Raw genomic sequence first — 23,341 nt, 5'->3', positions numbered from 1 at the left:
AATGAATCAGGGTAATTAGGATGCTTTAGAACAGCTTGGACTATTTGGAATGGTATAGTACTTTGGATTTTCCCATAGACTGTGACAGTTTGCAAAGGGTATGAATCATTTTGGACTCTTGTACATCGTCTTATTATCTTCTGGGAGACGCCTGTATCATTACCAATCAGGAAAAAACTTGCTGGTTGAATAAAAGTAAGTTTAAGTCAAAATTTGCCAGGGGTATGAATAATTTGGGACCTGACGGTATCATCCAGCTACAATACAGAACTGAGTAAACAACCACTCACACCTGGGCTCACCTGGCCCTAGCAACCAACATGAAGCCACTGTAAGGACACTCCCACACACTGTAAGGACACTACTCCCACACACTGTAAGGACACTCCCACACATTGTAAGGACACTCCAACACACAGTAAGGACACTCCCACACATCATAAGGACACTCCCAGACACTGTATAGACACTCCCACAACCTGTAAGGACACTTCTCCCACACACTTTAAGGACACTCCCACTCACTGTAAGGACACTACTCCCACACACTGTAAGGACACTACTCCCACACATCATAAGGACACTCCCAGACACTGTATAGGACACTCCCACAACCTGTAAGGACACTTCTCCCACACACTTTAAGGACACTCCCACTCACTGTAAGGACACTACTCCCACACACTGTAAGGACACTCCAACATACTGTAAGGACACTACTCCCACACACTGTAAGGACACTCCCATACATTGTATGGTCACTCCCACTCACTGTAAGGACACTACTCCCACACACTGTAAGGACACTCCCACATACTGTAAGGACAGACCCACACACTGTAAGGACACTCCCACACACGATGTAAGGGCACTCCCATACAGAGTTTAAAACTCTGCATCTCCTCTCCAGTTAGTTAGAACTTAAGAATCCTCTTGGATGAGATGTGAAACACGTCCAGTTGCCTACGATACAGCACTTAGAATAACTATGACCTGGATGACTGACAACCTTCGTCAACATGCAACGCTATCATTATTACTCATCTATGTTTGTGTCTGCAGGTAACTGTACATTTCATGTGTGCAAGGCAAGCTCTTCACATAAAGTGGTATAAGAAGAATGATGAATAGCTTCATACCGACTGTATCTTTTCCATTATTATATTTTTATCCATGAACTTTAAAAGAAAGGAGAAAAGAAAAGAAAAAAATAGAAAGAAAACTTTATTTCTATAGCACCTTTCAAACAAATCACATGCAATACAAAGCGCTTCACAAGTAAATGAGAAAACATGGTATATTAAGAAAACTGAATCAAGTTTAGAAACTAAGGCACACCAATTACAATAAAGTACATTAAAGAATAAAAGATAAAAATAGGAAATACAATAAAAGATAAAGATAAAATAAAAAAAGAAAAGACAAACCTTCCTGATCTCATTAATGAACCTCCTGTATACTGTATACTGTATACTGTATACTTCATAATAAATACTGTACGCTGTACTGTACCACACTGCACTACTCTGTGTTAAATTCTGCACGGGCCTGTTTTCCCCCGGGGATCTCAGGCAGCGAACAAGCGAGCTAATCTATCCACTACACCATTTATACCTTCTATTGCTTGAGTACATATTATTATTTATACATTTGTATTTCGTGCATAACATCCACTTGTACTGAGAGGAGGTGCTGCTGCTGCTGGTGGGGTCAATTTGTTCAGGCTGAATAAATGAGTGGTTAGAGCTTGGTATGCCATGGGTGACTGCGCTCTTCACCAGACCTCTAAGTCACCAGACAGCAGCTATTACTGCACTGCCTGGGCCCTGAAGGGATGTTTCAGCTCTCATCAGGCAGTAATGAGGAGAGGGAGTGGGAGGTATACAGGGTCATGTCTTTGCTGCTGGTCTGCTCACCATGAATAATAAATACGCGGAGATCTGTCTCAGATTGAGGGTGGGAGTACTGGAAGTCAGCCTCGCACGGCATCCATCGACGCGTCCACTCGTCGCCCTGTGAAAGACAGTAGGCTGTCTGATCGTGGGCGGTGAATGTTAACATATTTATACATAAATGCTGGGTTAACTATCCAATCGAAGGAAAATGAGGTAGGTCAGTGAACTGGTGTGGACTGGATAAAGAATCCAAACTGTCACGAGAACAGAAAGAAATCAGTACGAATTCAATCAATTCTTTAAACCCTACATTGAGTAAAAATCAGATAATTAGTACAGAAAGCCCTTGTGTTTTTACTACCTGCTGGTAGAAAGCCCCATGGGTGAAAAGCGGTAAATACCTCAATCAAACATTAACCCTGATTATTATTAAATTGGCTAAAATTGGTTAGTACGTCAAATTAAGCAAGAAGAGGCTTTGGTTTCTCCCCCAGGTGTGTTTACAGGTCGTGGGTTGTTCGACCTCATGTGTAAAAAAATGAAAGTATAAAGCCTTCAGATAAAGCTGCATGTTATCTAATACACTACCTCCAGTGATGTCACTCAGTAGCTGAGTTGCATTGTGGGTAATGTAGGCACCATGGTTTGAAAAGGAAGAATGTGTGGAACGAAACAGGTGATATCTCTGTTTTAAAACTGAACATAATGAGTCAGTGGACTGCTTTTTTTTTTTAAAGCTGGTGCCTACATTTCCCACAATGCAACTGAGCCACTGAGTGACATCACTGACGACTGATCACATTACACGCAGCTTCTTCTTGAGCCACAAAAGGCTTTTAATATTTTTTCCCCACATATATGCATTTGAACTCTCAAAGACCTGTAAACACATGTTGATATGTAAAATTGGTGGAGTAACCCTTTAACCAAAAATGACAATCCAACCCCAGTTTTAAAGATAACTTTTCAACTTTTTCTTGCGGTATTACTGTCTGCGCCACTTTCCCAAAGACACCGTTAGCAACATGGCTACCGCTAGCAGCCTGACTACCGTCCAAAGCTACAAACCAACTGTAAGAGTCCCGGTGGATTTGTTGGAGATCCCTCGTCGAAACTTGTTTTTTAAACGAAACTTAAACAAGCTGGAGGGAGAAAGTTGTGTGACAAAGTGCTCTGGCTTTCTAAGCAGCTTTCCCGCAAGCACAAAAAGAAAGATAACCTCTGTTATGACAACAGTGCACGGCTCATTTCCAGCGGTATTATGTTCTGGTTGGTGTTTCGGCGCGTCAGCATCGGCAGCACCGGGAATATAAATATATATACTGCAGCAGCGACCGACACGCAAAACCTCTTCCTCCTTCTCCTCTGCGACTGTAAACAGACAGACCACATCCCATCCAAAAAAAAAACCCCAGTGGAAATAATGAATTCACTTTGGTTGTTTTGGTGCAGCTCATACTGTACAGTACACTACAACTCCAAACAGAACCGGAGGAGCTACGTCACCAGGCACCGACAGGATCCGCCAGCAGAGATGAAGAAACACAGCTGCGATGAAAACTGCTCCACGTCAAAACACCGAAGGCCGAGTTCAGATAATTTCTTACTCAAGTTTACGACTTGAAAAATGGTGTTCGTGTCCAAAAGCGTTTATCTAATGAGAAGAAAGAGGCTCTCGTTGCTGTGATCCCTGGCCCTCCTCGGCGATGACTCACAGCTTTGAGTCATGGTTTTTGGCTGAGATCTGCGAGGTCTGAGATCAGAGCTGCAAAAGACGGAGGAAGATGGAAGCCGGGTTACACGGCGGGGATTAGGTTTAGGTTGTGTGTGTGTGTGTGTGTGTTTCTTTTCAGTACTTATTTCAGCTGGGCAATCATCACACAACGGTTGTTACCACGGGGTCAATTCTCCCAGCGCTCTGGAGTCAAACGTGAAAATGAGACGGTGATATTTATAAAAAAGTGACCCAGACTGTGACAATGTGTGAGTTTTTCCACATGAGAGGCAGAGAGGAGACATCAAACACGGAGTCTGTGTGACATTTTGGGCGACATTTCGTTCAAAGCAGCAATCATTTTAGCACATCGTAAGTCTCAGTAAGTAGACGTATAATGACATTCGCTCTTGTGTGTTTAGCAGCCTTTTACAGGGCAGGATTTTACTGTAGGATGGGAGAGGAGGTTTCTTTTTTTTCCACCTAAAATCTCACATGTATCAGGTAAAAAATCTGAGCTACATACTAAAAGGCTCGTCACACCTTAAAAAGGCTCAGAGAAATCAGATTTTGACTTAACATCCTTGAAAGTCACGCAACGGGACTTTCAAGGATGTTATATCAGAATCTGTACGTGGGAGTTTGAGGTGGAGCCCCGTTCATTCCTACGAAAGCCAAAATGTCTCAACTTCCTGGTTGTAAAATGACTTGGATCTTCTGCGTTGTGCGGCCAAAAGAGTGTGTGCACTGTCAACTTCTGCCGACCGAGCTGGCTAACTCCACGATTAGCGTCCGGCTACATTGAACAAAAATCAAAAATCTAGACTTTCCCGGTTTAATTTGAACCAGTGGCTTCACGTATGAAAGTCCAATGTGTCATTTCGCTTAAAATAAAATGCATCCAATGTTTTACAGTCGCTCCTTTCACAACGTAAGCGTCTTTTCGGGCCCCGAGTGCATCAGGTGACGATGTGATTACACATTATACTGTGAAAGTTGGCTTTTGCGATGACCCCAGATCTCTATTATGTAGCTATGATGTTCATGAGTGTGATGATGCTATTACAAATTACCCAAAATAAGTTTATAATGAGCGGAAATATATTTTTTAAAGGGCTGATTTCCCCCATCGAGGCTTAAGGATGGTGCATTTTGCTTCCCAAATAACCGAGTTTCGTCTTCAGTCTGGGGACTTGGCTCGCAGATTGCATTTCTTTTTTTCAATTTTGATGTTAACGAGCTAACTCTAATGCATCTCTGATCGCCCGTGGAGGTGGTGCAGGATTAAAAATCGTGACACTGAGATTAAATGTGATTTAGCACAAATGAAAAAAAAAAAATCGGATAACGCGGCGCGCTCCCTCATGAGAGCGTAAACAGGATTGGGGTTTGTCATTAATTAATTAAAGGACTAATGTGCGTCTCTGCGATGTGCACAGCGCTCTGCCAGGAGACAAGAAGTGGAGATAAGGACACCTGCAACGCAAGAAAAACGAGCACCAAAGTGATAATCACTCAAATCCTGCATATACATGTGTATCAAACGTGCACGAGCTGCTTTGAAAACGCTCATTTGTCAAATTCAAAACAGCTTTATTGGGATTCCACTCGTCTATTTTCCATCCATCTTCCCTCTCTCTTGGGAAACCAAACAGCCGGGGATGATTGAGATTCAAGAGCTGGAGAAAATAATGACCATCCTCACGCCCTCGAGATGAAAACATCATTTCCAGCTCCTCTTAAAGCCACCACCTGTAAAATGTGCAGTTTAACGAGCGGCGTGATGACAGATATTAGTCCCTCTGTGGCGGCGCTTCGCAGCAGTCGTCTTTCCTCGCAGTTAAGTGTGAATCTGCGGCATCCTGCTCTGTCTACTTTCATGCTGCGCTCTGAAACTGGCTCGCAGATTCACTGACGGACAGCTGCTCATTAACAGCCATCTCAGATGTCGCTGATTTCGCAGACCGCGGCTTCGTTCTCCTCCTCCTCTCATCTCCATCATCAGAACCCCAGATTTCTGTTTACATCTTAAGAGGGGGGGAAATATCACTCAGGACAACACTTGAGTGTGCTGCAGAGCTTTTTCCTCTGATGTGGGACGAATCACTGGAGGACTCCCTCCGTGTGAACTGATTGGTCAGAGATGGAGCGATGGATGGAGCGATGGATGGATGGGAAAAAATGCAAAGCAGAAGCTTGATATACGGACCGCTCTTATCAGGAAGCCCGCGAAGAAAATGGGATTTTTTACGAAGCTGCTGAGAGAATCATTCCATCTTTTTCACGATGTGAATCCACGTGATCTAAGCCGAACGTCTTCATCTTTATCATTAAAATATTCCCTCTCATGTAACAAAGGCCACGGCGTCAAATAAAATGCTCTATGAAAGCTCTTTTTAATTTCTTCATCGATAATCAAACGTGACATCTGTTTTTCTTTCAAATAATACATTTCATGTCGATGAATAACCGTCAGGAGCCTCGATTTGAATCTACGTCCAGCTGCAGCGGGAGGAAAAAAAACGTGATGGAAGTCGAAGAGGAGGCCAGTTTATGTTCATGAATATTGTGGGCTGAGCGTATACTTATGAAGATAATAAATCAATAACAGCAGGCTGAGTCTGAAGCAAGACGGCTAACTGTTACTATGACTCTGTCTTTGCACCTTTCACAATAAAAGCCCTGAAATGGTCCACAATTAAGAAGAAGAAGAAGAGGAGAAGAAAAGAAGAAGGAGGAGGAGATGAAGAAGAAGAAGAAGGAGAGGAGGAGGAGAAGAAGAAAAATAAGGAGAAGAAGAAAAGGAAGAAAAAGAGGGAGAGGGAGAAGAAGAAGAAGAAGGAGAGGAGGAGGAGAAGGAGAAGAATGAGAGGAAGAAGACGAGGAAGAAGAAGAAGGAGAGGAGGAGGAGGAGAAGAAAAATAAGAACAAGAAGAAGAAGAGGAGGAGAAAATTAAGGAGAAGAAGAAGAAGAAACAAAAGAAGAAGGATATATACACAACATACCATGCCAACGTAAAAAAAAAAAAAAGTAAGAAGGTATTTTTGTCTTTACACTACTCTGATCACATATTCACTTCCTAATTGTCGGCTGCAGAGCTTCCTCTCCATCTGCCTCTGCTGCCCACAACCTAATCTGCATTCACACACAGATCATCGGCTGCACGATCCATAATGGCAGCGTCCTCTATAAGTACAATATGTTCCCCGCAGTGTTTACGAAGGAGGCTCAGCAACAAATGTGTCCTTTCTAGAGCAGCACGTGTGCAGCAGGGATCAGTCAGTCAGTTTAACTTCTCCTCCGAGCCGATGAATATTTTTTTCAGGCGTCCTCTGCGTTTGCTTCTGGCTGGGAGAGGAAATCGTATTGAAACAGGCTTAATTGCATCAGCTGGTCAGCGGGTTTGTTAGCGAGCGTGCAAATGGTCTTTGTTGAGCGTGTTAGTCTCGGATCAATTTGTAGCGTTAATTTCATTTCGAGGCAAAGAACAGGTGAAGTGAGGACAGCGGGGCAGGAACAGAATCTGTATGGGAAAGAAAAGGAAAGGTAAAGACCTCAGTATGTACAGGGGATATAGGATTTGGCTTTGTTCTTATAATGTGTCCTTGTGCCTGTATATGAGGAACATGGCATCGTGCCACAGCGACCGCAAAGAAGGTCGACTGTTTACATGCGGCGCTATTAAGGTGCAAATACATACAACCCCCTGGAGGGCGCGCACGTCTTGACATACAGCAGCGCACGCGGCAGGTGGGGGCAGGATCAGGTGTCAATCAAAACTAATAGAGAGCATCAGCAGAGGTCCGTCAGGACGGCGTTTACCTGCACCCAATTAACCCGTGAAATCATCGCCTCTGTCCTTCATCTTCCGGACTGATGAGTTGCAGCGGAGGGTTAAGTGTTTGGTAATTGACCGAGGCGGCTGCCGGGTTTTTTCTTTCCTGCCGTCTAATTATACGAGATTCCAGGTGTAAATCAGCGTCTGACTAAAAAAAGCGTGAGAAGCAGCGGAGCACCGAGCCGCAGAGACAGTGATTGAAGTCATCACGAGTCACGGGGTGTTCGAGAGGCTTCTGTCAGCACACACAGCATCGACACAAGGGTCCGTAATCTTGAGGCACACGCTTTCTTTGCAAACAGAGATGTCTTTATATATTAATGGTGTAAAATGTAAGAACTGGCCTCCTACAACACCGGACTGTTTGCTGTAGCTATCTTTGGCTACAGCTACAGGCTAGCTAGTTGGCTCAGTTAGCAGTGTAGTTATTAACATTAAGCTGTACCGTGAATGGTAAATGGACTTGCATTTATACAGTGCTTTTACTGTTAACCGCTCAAACGCACATTTCTGATCACTGACACAGAACACAGTGATCCTCAGGGCCTTCCTTACGCGTCCTCCCACCCTCTTTCAATCCGATCTGCACTTGAAGTCTTTCGTATATCACGAGAAGTTCTCACATCGAGTGCCGTCTGCTGCTTCATGCGGGGACCTGCGGCGTGGAGAAGCACGGGGAGGAAAAATAACCCTGCGAACGCACGGGGATGAAAGCAGCCGGGGGGAAGCTCTAAGAGCGGCTTCAAAGAGAAACACCAGCGACTCCGACACGTGTGGCTTCTGTCCGCGCCGCCATAACAAGCAGCTCAGGACACGCGGCAGAGCGGCGCGGTCTCAAATGATCTCAGTCGATGTTTCCTTCTCCACTTTATGCCAAGAGGAGAAAATGAAAACGAAGACAATATCTTCACTCACGGCACGTCCTTTTATGCAAGGAGGAAAATAATCATCACAATGCTTTTAACGTTATCTTCATGAATCTATTATTTAAAACTGACGACTTTTTTACTCGGCTTCATGCATTAATTAGGCGGGATAACTAATTATAAAAACATCACATTGATTTTGAAGCTTCGTTCTGCTCGGATGACTGTTTTTTTTTATTGCTTTTTTTACCGTTCGGGGTGTTTTAACGCATCCTGCAGCACGTGCTCAGCAGATTTATGTCGGAAATCATACGGAAGCGTGACGACTGGTGCGCCTCGTTCAGTTGACGCGACCGCAGCACCGTCCCGTGACCTTATCTGCACCCAGCTGTAATTGAGATCATTTCTTTTAACCTCAGTGTTTCGACGCTGATGCAGTTAATGAGGTAACAGTGGAAATATACAGCATGAGGAGCTCTGGGTCACACTAACCTCAGGTGAGCGGATCTGTTTGTGGCACCACTGGATATTTTATTTTATAAGAGATCGAGGACTAACGACAATTTGCAGTTATGATTGCGGCAACAAGGAGCGGATGAATTGACGAGAAATCGGGACAATCCAGCCGTGTTTCCGGAGACCAAAACTGATAATTTGACAAAAAAATAAGAACAATTTTCAGCCGAGTTTGTTGCGGAACCAAAACACAATCTTCTGTCGACCCTGACTCACTGGATTTTTTGCATAAAGCTCACAGGAGCATAACCCAAACTGAACCTAAAGAAACATAAAGTTGCAACATAAGGAAATTGTAGAATTTATGTAGAAACAAACATTGGGTTGGACACAGATCCTGTAATCCTGTCAATCAAACACCATAAGAATAAAGTTTGTCATCTACAAACTGAAACTTTTCAGTGATATTCGGTCCAGCTGGAGATCTTTTCTGGGACGTGCTTTTATCGTCTATTTTGCGTAAAAGAGCCTCTGCTCCACGAAATCAGTTTCAGTTTCGAAAATCTCCGTTAAATCTCTGAAGTATTTATCACATTATGAGATTATGGGACCAACCGGGAACCAGCTGCCTGTCATGATGCCGTATTACCACATTTACTGGCAGACTGTCGAATTTAACATCATCACGTGTCTTTAATTCATACTCAGTGGCGTCTTTTTTGTGAACTATATGAATCATTTCTGCTGGGTTGATTCAACTCTGCACAGAGCTTCAAAGAGAAGAGGTACAATTTTTTCCCCAATGCTGGTATCAGTTTCCGACAAGCGCTCTGTGTCCTAAAAAACTTCCACATACATTCAAAACGTGCTCATCTGTCGGAGGGGACGACCGCCGACTGTGACAAAAACCCCCCAAACATCTCTGCTCCCTCCGCCGCCGCGAATGTGTTTCGGCGCCACGATGGAGGCCGTGCCTGAGAGCGCAACACATAAATCAGCGGGCAGATTCATCTGTAACGACAGCAGAAGTACACAATGCTGTTAATCTCACGAGTCAGAACCACTATTATGCTGTTGTGCCACCTTTGAACATTAACTCAGTGACGCCTGCGAGCTAGTTCGAGCAATCAGCTCGAGTCTGCCGCTGCACTCCCAGCGTGCACTTGTCACCGCGGCGCTAACATGACATACTGCTCCGACTGTCGACATCAAACACATCTCTCCGGGGGAAGTCATTGTCATCACTCTCCCGCTCCCTGCTGAGCCGAGGCTGGCGGTTTCCTCGCGTGGAGCGGCGAGCTCAGGAATAAATACAGTATTCTACAGTCACATGCTTTCACTCTCCCTCCCGAACCTCTCTCTTGGGTGCTTCCCAATTCCCTTAATTGACATTTCCTCGCTCCCTCGCTTGAAACGGAAGTCGCTCTGATCCACCGTCCCAAAAGCTCTTATTTCTGCCTCAGAGGAGCGAGGGACGCACACGACAGCAGACATCACCCGAGTCTTTTTAATGGCCGACAAAACCTCCCGTGCTGCCGCTGACCGGACGCTGCCGCCAATGGTGCCGATCTCTGACACATCGCAACACCGCTGGAGCTTCGCGAAGTGTGTTTCTCCAAAGATTGAATTTAATTTGTTTCCTGGTTCCACATCCAGTTAAAAAAAAGTGACTCAGTATGTTGATGTCGGCACCGGAATATTATCGAGTTGACAGTGATTTTGCCGTTGAAAGTCACAATAACGATGTTTTTGCTCAAACAATTAAAACAATAAATGATCTGCCTCTTCTGTGTTTGTTCGTTTTAATACAGTATTTCTGAAAAAGCAGTCGTTTCATGATGAAAAAGAACTGATGAGAACAAAGACGAAGACCCAAACCGATCCGGCGGGTCACTAAGGTTTGTAGTACTGACGATCATCGGCATCATTTATCATTTCCTTCGGTCACATGCGAAGCTGAAAGTCTTGAGTTTGATACTTTTACATAATTTACCCTGATAAATAACATCCCCGCATCCAAAACTTCTCCCCTCCAAAATCACATCCTGCGTTATTGAACGACGAATTCACAATCAGAACCTCAACAGATACGGAGGGACACGATGAATGAATAAATGATCTGCAGTCTGGCAGTAGGAGCGGCTCCTGTTCCTCTGAGCGGGTTTTACAGTGCGCAGTGTGAATACAGAGTGCAGCCTCTCTATTCACGAGCAGGTGTTTGTGACACAGGTAACAAAAAACAACGCGCTGATCGCCGCGCGCCTCCGTTAGCGTTAGCACGGCGCCCAGGTGTGCAGACACGTTCGTCAAACCTCTGCACAGCTGTCGCCGGGGACGGACGTCGCTTCGCGTGAAGCCTCGGAGGGAGAGGACGTCTCAATGGAAGACGCAAGGAGAGGACACACAAGAGAGCGAAACTTTGATGTGATTTAATTAAAAAATGGGACGCGCCCTGCCCTCCACACGGCCTTCACCAGAGATGACTTTGCTTCTGTGTTAGTTTCCTTCACGTCTACATCTACACACTGGCGCCTGATAGTTCCACATTCCCTCATTAATTGTCACGCGTAGTCTCATTATCCTGTCGACTATTTCATCTGTTGCTAATCCTGAGGCGTGTTTGCACCTCGGCGATAATCCACTCTGCGTTCTGAGTCACCTGAGTGAAATCTGAGCTCGATCGATGAAGATGAATCAGAACTTTTTGAGGTTTTATAAGCAGCTGAATTAAACATTAAGACAACCCACGTTCACACTGTATGTATTCTGTTGTATGTGTTATATTCAGCACAACAAACAGCATTTCCACTTTATCTTTAGTTCTTAATAGAGAAGTGGACTCGAGAGATTGACTCACTGTTTTGATGACTTGCAGCTCAGTAGAAAACACTCGAGACACTGACTTGAATGACTCGTCTGTGTTAATATCATGTTTCAGCTTAGTTTCTATTGCCTGGCTGTCAGTATTTCACCCTTTAAATGTGATTGAGAAGAAATTAAGAAGGTTTAATAAAATATAAAACAGATATAATACTGTTTTTTTTGTGTTTTTTCTCTATATTTATTTCACTGAATCTCAATAAACCAATTCAATTCATTGTACAACTTTTTGAACTGGATAAATTGCTCAATAATCTCATTTTTAGACAGGCAGTAGTATTTGTTTCTCTTAATAAAGATCTGATATGGCAGTTAAGACTGAAGTTTATTCAGTAGGGAGAAAGTGACTGGACTTGGGACGTATCGTGCTAAACTTAGGCTTGACGTAACGCGACTTGCCCAATAAAAAACGACGATCAGTCACATAACTTCTTCTAAAAAAGACAAACGACGGTGTTCTAATCAGAGGAAAAGACGCCCATCATCATTTTAGACCCCATCACTCCGAGTCAGAGCTGTCGTGCGACTTCTTGACAGCAATCTGCCATAAAATAAATGTTTAAAGTAGTTTGCCGAAGAAAATTTTAAAAAAAAGAACTCTATTTTTTTCGCTGAAACAGATTTTCTAAATCTTATTATCATAGCGTTGCATCAATAGTGATAACGGCGATGAAAAGCCAGTAATCATCCCGGACAGCTGGACGATTCTTTCTGCTGGTCGTGCTGAAGGAAGAGAAACAGTCGCACAGGAACAATGTACGAGTCATCTCTGTGGATTAATGACATTTTGGATGTGTCGTGAAACGCTGAGCGCGCAGTATCTTTTTTTTTTAATGTGAACGTTTCCCTCTCGGACAACAGCCGAGCGCTTTGTCTCTGAGGTGGATGTCACCGCATGGATTCATGAATAACTCTTTAAAGGTCTCTGCGAAGACTTAAATTAAGATTGTGTGTGTGTGTGTGTGTGTGTGTGCAGTCACAAGTGGGTCTCTTGGTTTAAATGAGTTCACTTTCATCTCAGTCACATCTGCAATAAACCTGGAGATATTTTGCGCAGACATGCAGTCCGGTTCATCTAATGAACAGAAAACGAGGGCTTCGTTGTCAAAGCGGCTGCAGATTTCATTCATATCTGAAATGAAGCGAAATTAACCGGACACACCGCGAGCAGACCAAAAAAGAAATCAATGGCAATGATCCGAGGTCCCTAAAGGCTGGGCTAACGTGCTCTTTTTGCCTCGGCTTATTGAGTGAAGATCACACGGGCTCAGCTTCATCACCTCCTCTTCGGCCGGGCGGAACGGACTCCGTAGCGGTGTTCGATACCGTAATGAGCTCTGAAGCGTCCCATTCATTACCACGTTTAGCGCTCAAAATTGAAAGTGGATGCACCCGGGCGTCGATGGGGAACCTCGAAGCTTCGATTCTGACACCTCTAAGAAAAATCTCTTGACCGGCGAGGGGTGTTGCATTTGTAAACAACCTTGTTAGAGCTTTAATTGGACCTTGGACTGGAACTGGTAAGTGCTGCAGGGGGGGGGGGGGCTGATGGTGTTTACCATTAGATCAATACCACTCGCTCCAGTAGTTGTGTTGCTGAACATTGGATCAGCAGCCATTAAGATCTAAAACAATCAATGTCAAACATTGATAACGCAGTCTCGCTCTCAAAGCGCTCTGAAAACACCCGGCGGACGTTTGTTTTCGTTAGCCGTGTTAGCGGCGCGGCTACGAGGATGAAAAGGTCCGTCGGTCGTGGTCCCAGGAGGAGAAACCCACGTCCCCTGACAACAAAGCAGAACAACCACTTCAAATAATAGCGGTTGAATTTACACGCAAGATGATTTAATATTAAAAAACAACATCTTGTTCTAGAGTAGCTCCAGTAAATCAAACGAGATGTGAGTAAAGTTTCCAGAAAAACATTTTTCAAATACATCAAAGTGACAGAAAGTAAGAGAAGTGCACGTATACATGTAAATATACAGTCTTAATTGTACTTTTGATGCATTTAATATCAAATACGTTAAGTGCTGTTTGTGTCAGTGGCACAGTCACAGTCAATTCATCAAAATTTGTGCATTATATCGCAATTTTCCAAGCTGCTATTCATTGGACTGACACGAGCTTTAATCGCACATAAGAGACGTAAAATAAGTAGTTTGGAAAAACCAATATAAGCAGTGTAACACAAATAGTGACGTGTCTTATTATTAGGGATGGACACTGTTTGACATTTTTTTTTATGTTGGTCCTGATGCGAATTTGATCCCAAAATGATACAGGAATATGAGATCAATGAGGAAGCATGTGACCAAAGAGGAAATAAGAAAGAACAACCACTCTGACCAGACGTCTCCGCTGCTCCGGGCACATTTTCTGTCAGTATCTCAACAGAACCGGCGTTCAGCGCGCAGGCCGCCGCGTGTCACGTTATTAATCGACCAAGATGTTGCGTCAAACTACCTGAGACATACAAGATAAAGGATGACAAATGAAAAGAAACCGGTGGGTAAACTTAATTACATTTGAGCGAGGAACAGATGCCCACGGGCTGATTTATAAAATCATTTAAAGTTAATATGACGTTTTTGATTTAATCCTGATTCGCTCAAGGTCAGTTTGGGATCCTTCGTCCGTCACGCTGACTTATTAGGGAGCCCCACGCAGCATTTGCCCCTGACGGCTCGCCTCGGGGCGCAGAACGAGCGAGCGGAAGGACAAAAAACATTGAACTTGACTATCGGGACACCTGGAGGGAAACCTTATCAAAGCTACGCAGTCAGGTGTCCGCCAGAAAAATGATGAAGAACATTTCAGCCTTTTCACCCAAGTTGCTCCGAGTCATAAAAAAAACCCAAAAAAACAGGGAGTTGGGGAAGGGAAAAAAGAAGAGCGACGGTTGACGACTCTTGTATTCTGCTGAGAGTGGGAGGATTAAAGTCGACGAGGAGAGAATGAGAGAGACGAACGAGAACCCCTCGCAGTGGAGCAGATTACCGACGTCTGCGGCGTTCACACAGATTTCATGAAGCTAATAATCAAAGCAGCAGCTGGAGGAAAAGGCCGGGGCGCAGAGACACACGAGGACAGGCGCGGGGGGGAAAAAAAAAAGGGGGGGGGAATGAGAAATGAAAATCTACGTAAGGGAGGAGGAGCGCGCCGACCGCTCTGCACGTGTGCACGTACGCATGTGCGTTTCCATGTATATATTCATGCAACAGCTCAGCGGCTGCCACTTTGACTTTAAAGGAAGCGTTCCCCCCCTGTGAAACTCAGCTGGCCAACTCTCTTCCGGGCTAATATTTCATACAGCAGCGAACTAAAAACCTTGAGATGAATTCAGAAGCTCCTCTGATTGAGAACATCTCTAAAAAATGCAAACCCCATCAAAGCGCTGCAGTCTGAATCCATATGACGATGCAGCCGGCGCCTCGCTGAAGCTTTTCAACAGCTACTTTCTTCTGCGGCCTTGATGTTAACCCTCTGGCTTCTCGATTATTAAAGGGCTCTTCCCCATTCTCCGAAAAAAGTGTTTTGCTTTGACCAGTTTCCTCAAACATATTTTTTCTCCTCTGACAGCCGTGTATGTTTTATTCCCATTATTGTGCCGACTGTAACGATGAATCTACAAATGGATGAGCTGTCAAAAGCAAATTAATCACCGACTGTTCTGATCATTTATTAATCGATTTGAGTAGTTTTTGAAGAAAGGAGAGTTGAAGTTCTTTGATAGCAGCTTCTTAAATGTGAATACTTTCTGTTTTTGTCACTCGGTGACAGAAAACTGAATGTTTTTTGGGTTCTGGACAAAAAAAAAAAGACAAACACTGATTTTCTAGACCAAAAAAAAGGGATCAATGAATCAAGAAAATAATCAACAGGTTAATCGCCACTTATATTTGCAGCTGTTTACCTAATAACAAACATTATGTCACATGTTATCTATGAGTTATGTATCTCAGGTGTGCAGTACTGAAGCAGAGCTTATTTCCTGTGGAGGATTAACTGCACTGAACTTGTTAATTAACTATAAACACGCATGTCGAGCTGCAAAACAGAGTCAGTTAATAAATGAGTCAATAAAACAAGTATTTTAAGAAGCAATTATTAGTTTGAGTTCATTGTTATTCAAGCAAAAATGTCTAAAGTGGCTCCAGCTTCTTAAATGTGACGATTAAATGTAAATGAATGAACAGTTAAACTGGATTTTAAACTGAAAGTTGGGTAAAAGAAGCATTTCAAGACGTCACTTTGGGTTTTGGGGAAACATTTTCTCTAAATGTTGTGACATTTTCCAGACTAAAATTATTTACTCATCAGAAAATGATCAGTAGATCAAATATCTGTGATAAAGATACAATATGTGTCATAGAGATTCAGTGACATAGAGTGACGCAGTGTGTTGTAACTGTGGCTGAGGACGATCCGTACAGCGAACAGTCGAACAGTCGAGCACTTCAGACGTCTGCTGCAGCCGCCTCAGTTACAACAAATGGAGCCGTGAGTCTGAGATGAAATCTGACATTCAATCGAGCTTCATAAAGTCTCATTCACAGTTATCAATATTATGAAGCTTTTAACCAATAATCTCATTAATAAAAACAGACTGATCGTAAACAAGCTGGCCTCGTCAACTACTAATCATTCCGTCTGCAACGTTACAAAGAATTGTGATAAACGTTCACAACAATTTCCCAAAAATCCAAAACGATGAATGAAAATGAATTTTTATTTATTTTTTTGTTAAATCAACAGTCCCAAACCCAAAAAACTCTTCATTCTCTAAACTAAATGACAAGAAAAAGAAGCAAATTCTGACGTTTAAGAAGCATTTTTGCTCGAAAAAAAGACTGAAACATTTAATTAATATGATAGCAACTTATTTTTACATAAACTACCAAAATAAGATTTGCAGGTGAGTCGTGCAGTTGTGTGCTGAGCTGCAGCTGACAAACTAATGAGGAATCTATCCTGCAAACTGAGCTGGATGTTTATCTGCTCGCTCATTCAGAGAGCAGGAAAAAAAAAGTATTTTGTTTTTTAGTTAAGTCAGAAATAACATTATCAGGAAAGCTCAGGTGGGTTATCATTCAAAGTGTGTGTCTCTTGTGTGACGTGCTGTCAGACGCTGTGACAGAGCGTTGATATAACTTAATTACCTTGATGTGAATACAATTAGAGCTGAGACAATTTGAATTTACTTCTTTTGGGGGACGATTCCTCCTCAAAGACGAGCACAGGACGTGTGATTGCAGAGCAGATGTGGACGCTGCAGGAAGAAAGAAAAAGGAAAACACGTGATGTTAAATTGAACATTTGAGATTATACAGTCAGAGCTGAAGACTTGCATCAAGGTCCAACTGGGAAACATCCAGCTGGGGTTTAAATTTGCACTCCTGAAAACCTCCACTGTTCTTTAACTGCACTTGCTCTGAAAAGAAAAGAAAAAAACTATTTGTGCTGTAAAGAAGTGGCCATGAGCTGACGAGCGATGAAAACTGGGCTAATTGGCTGCCGAAGCTGGTGGGCTTTCCTCCGCCCGGCTTGGATCTCGCTTCAGTCGGGGAACACTCGCGCTGTGAAGTCAAAGCCATTATTCTCTGAGCGCTTACAGTTGAATTTTGGCGGCACAGGTGCTGCTCAGCGGCGCTTTGAGCTGGATAATCAGTACCCTGAAAAAAATTCAGCGGGGAACACAACAAAGCTGCCAGGAAAAGACAAAAAAAAAACACACACAGAATTTCAAGAAGGAGCCGAGAGGAATCATCACAAGCGACTGTATCTTAATTAACAGGGAGGATGTCGGCGGTGGAGGGAAGCAAACAGACGCACGTAGAGACAGAAAACGTGAATGTGACCGACACGTTAAGTGGAACAACAGCGATGATGGATTGCGCGGAACTTCCTTATTTTAAAGGGGTTCTGATGCAACGCGCTGTAATGTTCTGGGTTTGGGTTGTGTATGCAGAGCAGCTGATGTCATGTGTCTTGTCTCCGCAACCTCGCGGAGCATTCAGAGTTACTGGATCTTAAGGAGAAACTCTTAAAGAGAGGACAAACACGTCGGAGGCGACAGACGCGCTGTCGAGGTCACGCGCGCGGACATTTCGTGAACATGAACGACCGCGACATGTTTTTTCTCATGCTGTACAGGACACGGACATTATTTATTTATTCAGCCTGGTGTAAGTGCAGTTTATCCGTCGCCTGCATCATAATGTACGTTCACCTTTCAATGCTTCACACTCACACACAGTACTGTACGTCTGACCGCACACTCACACTAAATCTCACTTTCATTAACACGAGGTCAGACGTTCAGAGCACACGTGCGCTCAGATGCAGCGCGGCTAAAAAGGTGTGTGGGCTCGGAAAACAAACCCAGCTGCCAGGCTCCGTCTCTGTTAGTGTCAGCGCGCCGCCTTAAAAGCCTTTAAAATGAAAGACGGCGACTACGGCGGCACATGAAAAAATAACATAATAGGTCGGAGAGGACAGGATGACAGAGGAGAAGCTGTGGAGGGAGAAAAAGGGGGACGGGGGAGGAAGTCCTCCAGTGTTAGCTATGTGTCTAGTGGAGCTGCAACTGATGAATCCTTTCATTATCAATTAATCTCCTGATTAATATCTTTTGATTAAAGGGGAAAACGCCTTAAAGGTGTGGGGCTCGTGGGGGACTAAACAATCAATCAAAACAAAGCAGCAGAGGCGGAGATGTACTCGCTTGAAGCGCCGGCACAGTCTCCAGGATATAACACATCTCCAGCCATGTTTGTGGCAGCAGAACCGGGTGTTTTTTAAGGAGTCAAGCGGCCATTTTTAGCCGTGTTTGTGGCGACCAAAACAGGTATTTTAAGCCGAGCCACGTTGTTTTGCAAAACCCGAACCGGGCGGTCTTTGCGCCTCGACCTGTCCGGATCAGAAGCACGGACTGTGAGGAGAGAAAAAGGAAAACTAAACCTTAACAAACAAACTTATGTGGTTTTAGAAACGTACTGAGCTCACATGTATTCTGATGATAAAGGGTGTAAGGACATCAGGTTTCTGAAGAGTCAGTGAAGCTAAATACTGTGTGGTTCTTTTAAGTTCTAATAGGATCCAGTAAGAACTTTATCGGTGCTTTTTTCATAGAAAGAAACGTACATCGTTACAGTTGGAGGCCAAGGTGACTTCTTCAGATGCCTTTTTTTAGTCCAAAACTGTTAGATATTCTATAAACGATGATATAAAAACACTAAAATGCAGTAAATCTGCACACGTAGGAGCTGGAAACAGAGAGTACGTGTTTGCGTTCGATAACAGATGCTGGAATTGTTTTTGATTGGTTTTCTGTCGATTGACGGGGAGGAGAGGCTGGACTCGTGTCCTCGGCTGCTGTTTACGGTCGCGCTCCACGTACCGCCGCCGACTTCGTCTAGACGGCACACGCAACAGGTCGCACGCAATCAGGATTTCTTTTCTTTCTTTCTCTCACATCCACACATACAGACTGCTCTCCTCCCTCTTCACCTCCAGACTCGTTCCGTCTCCCTCTCGGCCTTCTTTTCTTCCTCTTGTGCTGCTTCTTGTGGTTGATGCCGATATTTTATTCTGCCAGAACCCTAGTTCAGAACTTGTACTGATGCTTAATTAAACCGACACGAATCTCAGGAAGTAGACCGAGGGATTATGTTGCCTACGTCGTCGCTACATTTCTGCGTACGTATCGGAGAAAGAACCAAGCAAAAGGATGATTTCAGACTTACACGGATCACACCGCCTTGACCTACAGGGCCAATAAGACATTTAATCCGGCGGCAGTAACACTTGGCAAGGCCGCCTAAACTGTAATGCATTGGTCGATTCAGTTCCTATCACCCCATTTCTCCTCAATTAGACATTAAAACTGTGTTAAAGCTGCACAGTTCAGCGCAGGACAGACATTTTGGCATTAAACATACAGTTTCCCATAAATACCGTGACCCCCCCCTTCCGTGTCAGCTCTGCTACGTGTAATCTGCCGTATTAATGTGGGAAAACTCGCTCGTATTCCGCCGACAGGGATCTCTTCCAGTGTCGCTAAGCCGCGGGACACACGCTCCGTTAAAGCGCCGTCACCTGTCTGCCACACGGCGCGGCTCTCCGGATGTTGGATGTGCTCCTCTGGGAAATCATACATTAAAGCAAAGTCTACAGAAACGACTGCAGGCGAGGGATCAGCAGGCAGCGAGGCGTTAAAAAAGAGGGTAGTGTCGGGACCCGGTACCCTGGTGCAGATGAGTGAACATTAACCACTGCCCGCCAGGCTTAACATGACCTAAACTGCGGCCTCTTCGGGAGTGTAATGCAGGGTGGAGATAGAGGAATCTCTTCGGCGTTAGAGGGAATGTCAGAAAGCGCGAAAGCCCGACGAGACCGACCCGACACATGATCAGACACATGATGGCTCTGAATGTTGTTCATGTATTTTTCTTATGCTTTAAAGGACCAGTGTTTAGGATTTAGTCTAGCAGTGAGACACAGGCGCTTGTGTTTAGACAACATTCAACATCTGAGAGTTTTGGCTTCTTCTCTGGTCGCCTTCGTATCTTAAACTCGGGTTTCGCTTCGGCTCCACTCCTGAATCCCTTCGTGTCTCGAGTCAGCCTTTTCCCCTCATTTCCGTTGGCGTTGTTTGGTTTGCGAGGACAGCTTTTCAATTTTTGTCCCCTCAAAGTCCTCTCCGGAGATTCGCTTTTTCAAACAAATGCCTAATCTCTGAGGAAATGTGCGAATGGCACCAAGTGAGACCGAGCAGATTGTGATAGCGGTGCAGTGTGTGGCTGTTCGTGGGGAATTTTAATAGGCAGCGCGCTATTCTGCATGCACGCACGCACACACATTTCGAGGAACAAAAATCTCTCCGTGCCCTGAAATGAATTCATGTTCCCGACGCCAGCCGGAGGCAAATGTTATCTCCAGCAAACCCAAGACCAATTTCGAATAGAATAACTGACGTTCCTGAGCAATCGACAGATGATAAAACCTTTGATCCCTCATTGCACGCTCCATTTCTTTTTCGTTTGACACCACGATAACCGATTGAACAGCAGAAACGGCTCTGTTTGTCTCAAAGATAATCGTTTCCATGTAAATAAGCGGAGCAGGCAGGCAGACAGCACACTTAACGAGCGCTGAGATATAACGCCCCGCAGCCAATCAATAAACAACTTGTGGAAGTGACTCATCACCGGCGTGCTCACCCCTCTCGCCCCCCCCCCCAAAGCAAAGTGCTGAGGCAACGCTCTCGCCGCGACCGCTCTGCTCCACGGCGAGACGAGAGGAGATGTGATGGCCCCACTCAGACACAAGTGGCCTGCTGGCAGCGAGTCCATCTCGTCTCATTGATCCGTTCGGCCCGGATCTAAGAAATATGACTGAAGGCTGATTCCCTAATGGGACCGCAAATGCAAGCAGTGGGGCTGCGGCCTGTCCACATGATGTATGCCAGGCATATGGACAGGCCACTCATCTTCTCATTGTCAGCTAATCGCCTCTCCGCCGTGCCTTGTGTCTAGGTCGGTCTATGGCTAATAGCCGGCAGACCGTGTGATCCACTCTCATCCCGAAACCGCCACACCCTGCTTCAGATCAATGTCATACAAACATACATGCATACATACATTTCCCCCTCAGCTCCATCCACCTTCCCATAGGGGACGGGGTGAGTGCTGTGCGGTCACGGCTACGTGCTGCACTCCTGGTGACGCACATACATTTATAATCAGCGTCCTGCCACGATTCGTATTCAGACGCACACTGCCAACAACTTCACTGTGGATTATCTGCATCTGGACAGGCTTGTAAAACGTATCGACTTTAATAGTCGAGGCAATATTTCGACTCTGTTGAAGTAATTATATGAAAGGTAACCACGGAAGAAAAGGGCTGCTCGGTCCGTCTCCTGATGATATCGGCGCACAATATTGAAAAGGTTGCTGATACCATCGGCCCAATCAATCACTTCGAAGGGTAATATTTTTTTTCTCCCCCCCTCCAGTCTGCAAACTCGAGTCAGTTAATCTTGGGATTAAATCAGAGAAGCTATATTAAAGCCAAGTTATTAAAGTGAGCCTAGGTAATAAAGTGGGACTACGAGAATCAGCTCCAGTTTCTTTACCTCGCAGTTCACTGTAACTTACAATCATCTTTAGGTCTCGTTTTTTTTAATCGCACTACTTTTTTTGGGAGCAACTGAAAATGTCTCTGCAGCAAAAGAGCGTTTGAAGACTGTGATTAAGATTTTAGTTACAATTTGCCTGTTTTTCAACCCAAAAAACTTCAGACTTTTTAAAATGATACTTAACCCTAATGATTGTATACATTCTCTGTATTTTTGTCTAGACAAGTAGTTCGTGAGCCATCGTCACCAGTCGCAAAGGCCTACAACCTAAGACCAGGTCGACCAAAGAGAGAGATTTTGGATCAAATTATCCAGTAATTCACATAAAAATCAACAAAGGTTAGAGGGACGTCTGAACAAATAACTACAAATCTGTGTATCTTCTCAAGTTCACCATCACTTTGAGAACAACTTCCTTTTGATCTGAGACTAAAGCCCTCCTGTCACTTCAGGTTAGGGATGGGAATCGAGAACTGGAACCATTGCGAACTGTCTGCAAATCGTTCCCGTCCATCAGAGTTGTTTGCCTCGGAGCTTATCACTTCCCTTTTATCGGCGCCGTCGTGTTTTCCTGACAGGTGCGCTTCGTGCAACAATGTCATCAACTCGGGTTTCCACGCTGCTGGAAACCTGCAACGAGATGGGAGTCACAGCGGGGAGGAGAATCGTTCGAAACCGCGGCTTCGCATCACGAAGAAAGATGACAACAGTGCTGCGAGTAATATATACCGAAAACACCTTTCCAACACAACACGGCCTTAAATACCTGCCATGCCGGGTATCTGACAGACTACAAACGAGCGCCGCTGCTTTCCAACCAAGCAGCAGGAAGGTGTCTTGTTATAGTAACATTAGCGCCGCGCAGGCAGACTCAGAAGTAAGAAAAACCTGAATGAAAGGCGCGCTTGATGTTGGTTTTCTGTAGCTCGGAACAGGATGTGCTTGTAGTTGGGATACGACCTGACGTGTGAGAGCCAACAGGAAACTGGAGGTGGGGAAAGGGAGAGAGGCAGCACACACACACACACACACACACACACACACCACACAATTACATTATTAATGTAACAGGAGTCATGAATCAAGCTTTTATGGGGAATAAAAAGTAGATGGAGAGACATAAAACGACGCACAAAATATACAACCAGCGTCGCGGCTGAGCGTCGGAGCAGCAGCTCTGAGGTCAGCGGGCGGCGTTGATATATCGGATGTCTCAGTAGAACAATGAGGTAAATGCAATAAACCAATAAGAGCTTCCGAAAATGGAGTTATTGATCCTGCGGTTTGCCGATCAGAATTCCTTCCTCGCTGACCCAGAGAGCGTCGCACAAAACAACTCGCCTCGCTCATCAATTAATTTAAAAAATTGTGTTTTGTTTGGAGGAATTTGCGCTACGTGTCTTCTGAAATTTGAGTGATGCCTGCGTTTATGTCGTCGCAGAGGAGAGGGAGCTGTCCAACGCAGAACATAAATACAACTGAAATTGGATTTAACAGCCACACACACACACACACATTTCAAAGTTTGATGCCTGTGCAGCGCCGTG

General features: G+C 44.5%; 1 protein-coding gene across 4 annotated transcripts in view; it reads right to left on the bottom strand.

Moving 5' to 3' along the window:
- ormdl3 (ORMDL sphingolipid biosynthesis regulator 3) overlaps positions 1–23,341 on the bottom strand; it is a 146,726-nt gene that overhangs the window by 100,364 nt on the left and 23,021 nt on the right. For 2 of the 4 annotated variants that reach the window (XR_003981979.1, XM_030401361.1), the window contains exon 4: positions 16,813–16,922. Coding sequence is in view for 3 of the 4 variants with exons in the window: in XM_030401361.1 (XP_030257221.1) it covers positions 16,829–16,922 (94 nt within the window). In the remaining variant the exon portion in view is untranslated. Of the gene's footprint in view, positions 1–1,346; positions 2,014–15,434; positions 15,456–16,812; positions 16,923–23,341 lie in introns of those variants that run through there. The other 2 variants (XM_030401359.1, XM_030401360.1) reach the window with 2 other exon arrangements.

The sequence above is a fragment of the Sparus aurata genome, chromosome 20 (assembly GCF_900880675.1).
Source record: "Sparus aurata chromosome 20, fSpaAur1.1, whole genome shotgun sequence".
NCBI classification, from domain to species: Eukaryota; Metazoa; Chordata; class Actinopteri; order Spariformes; family Sparidae; genus Sparus; species Sparus aurata.
This window is presented reverse-complemented; position numbering and strand designations above follow the sequence as displayed.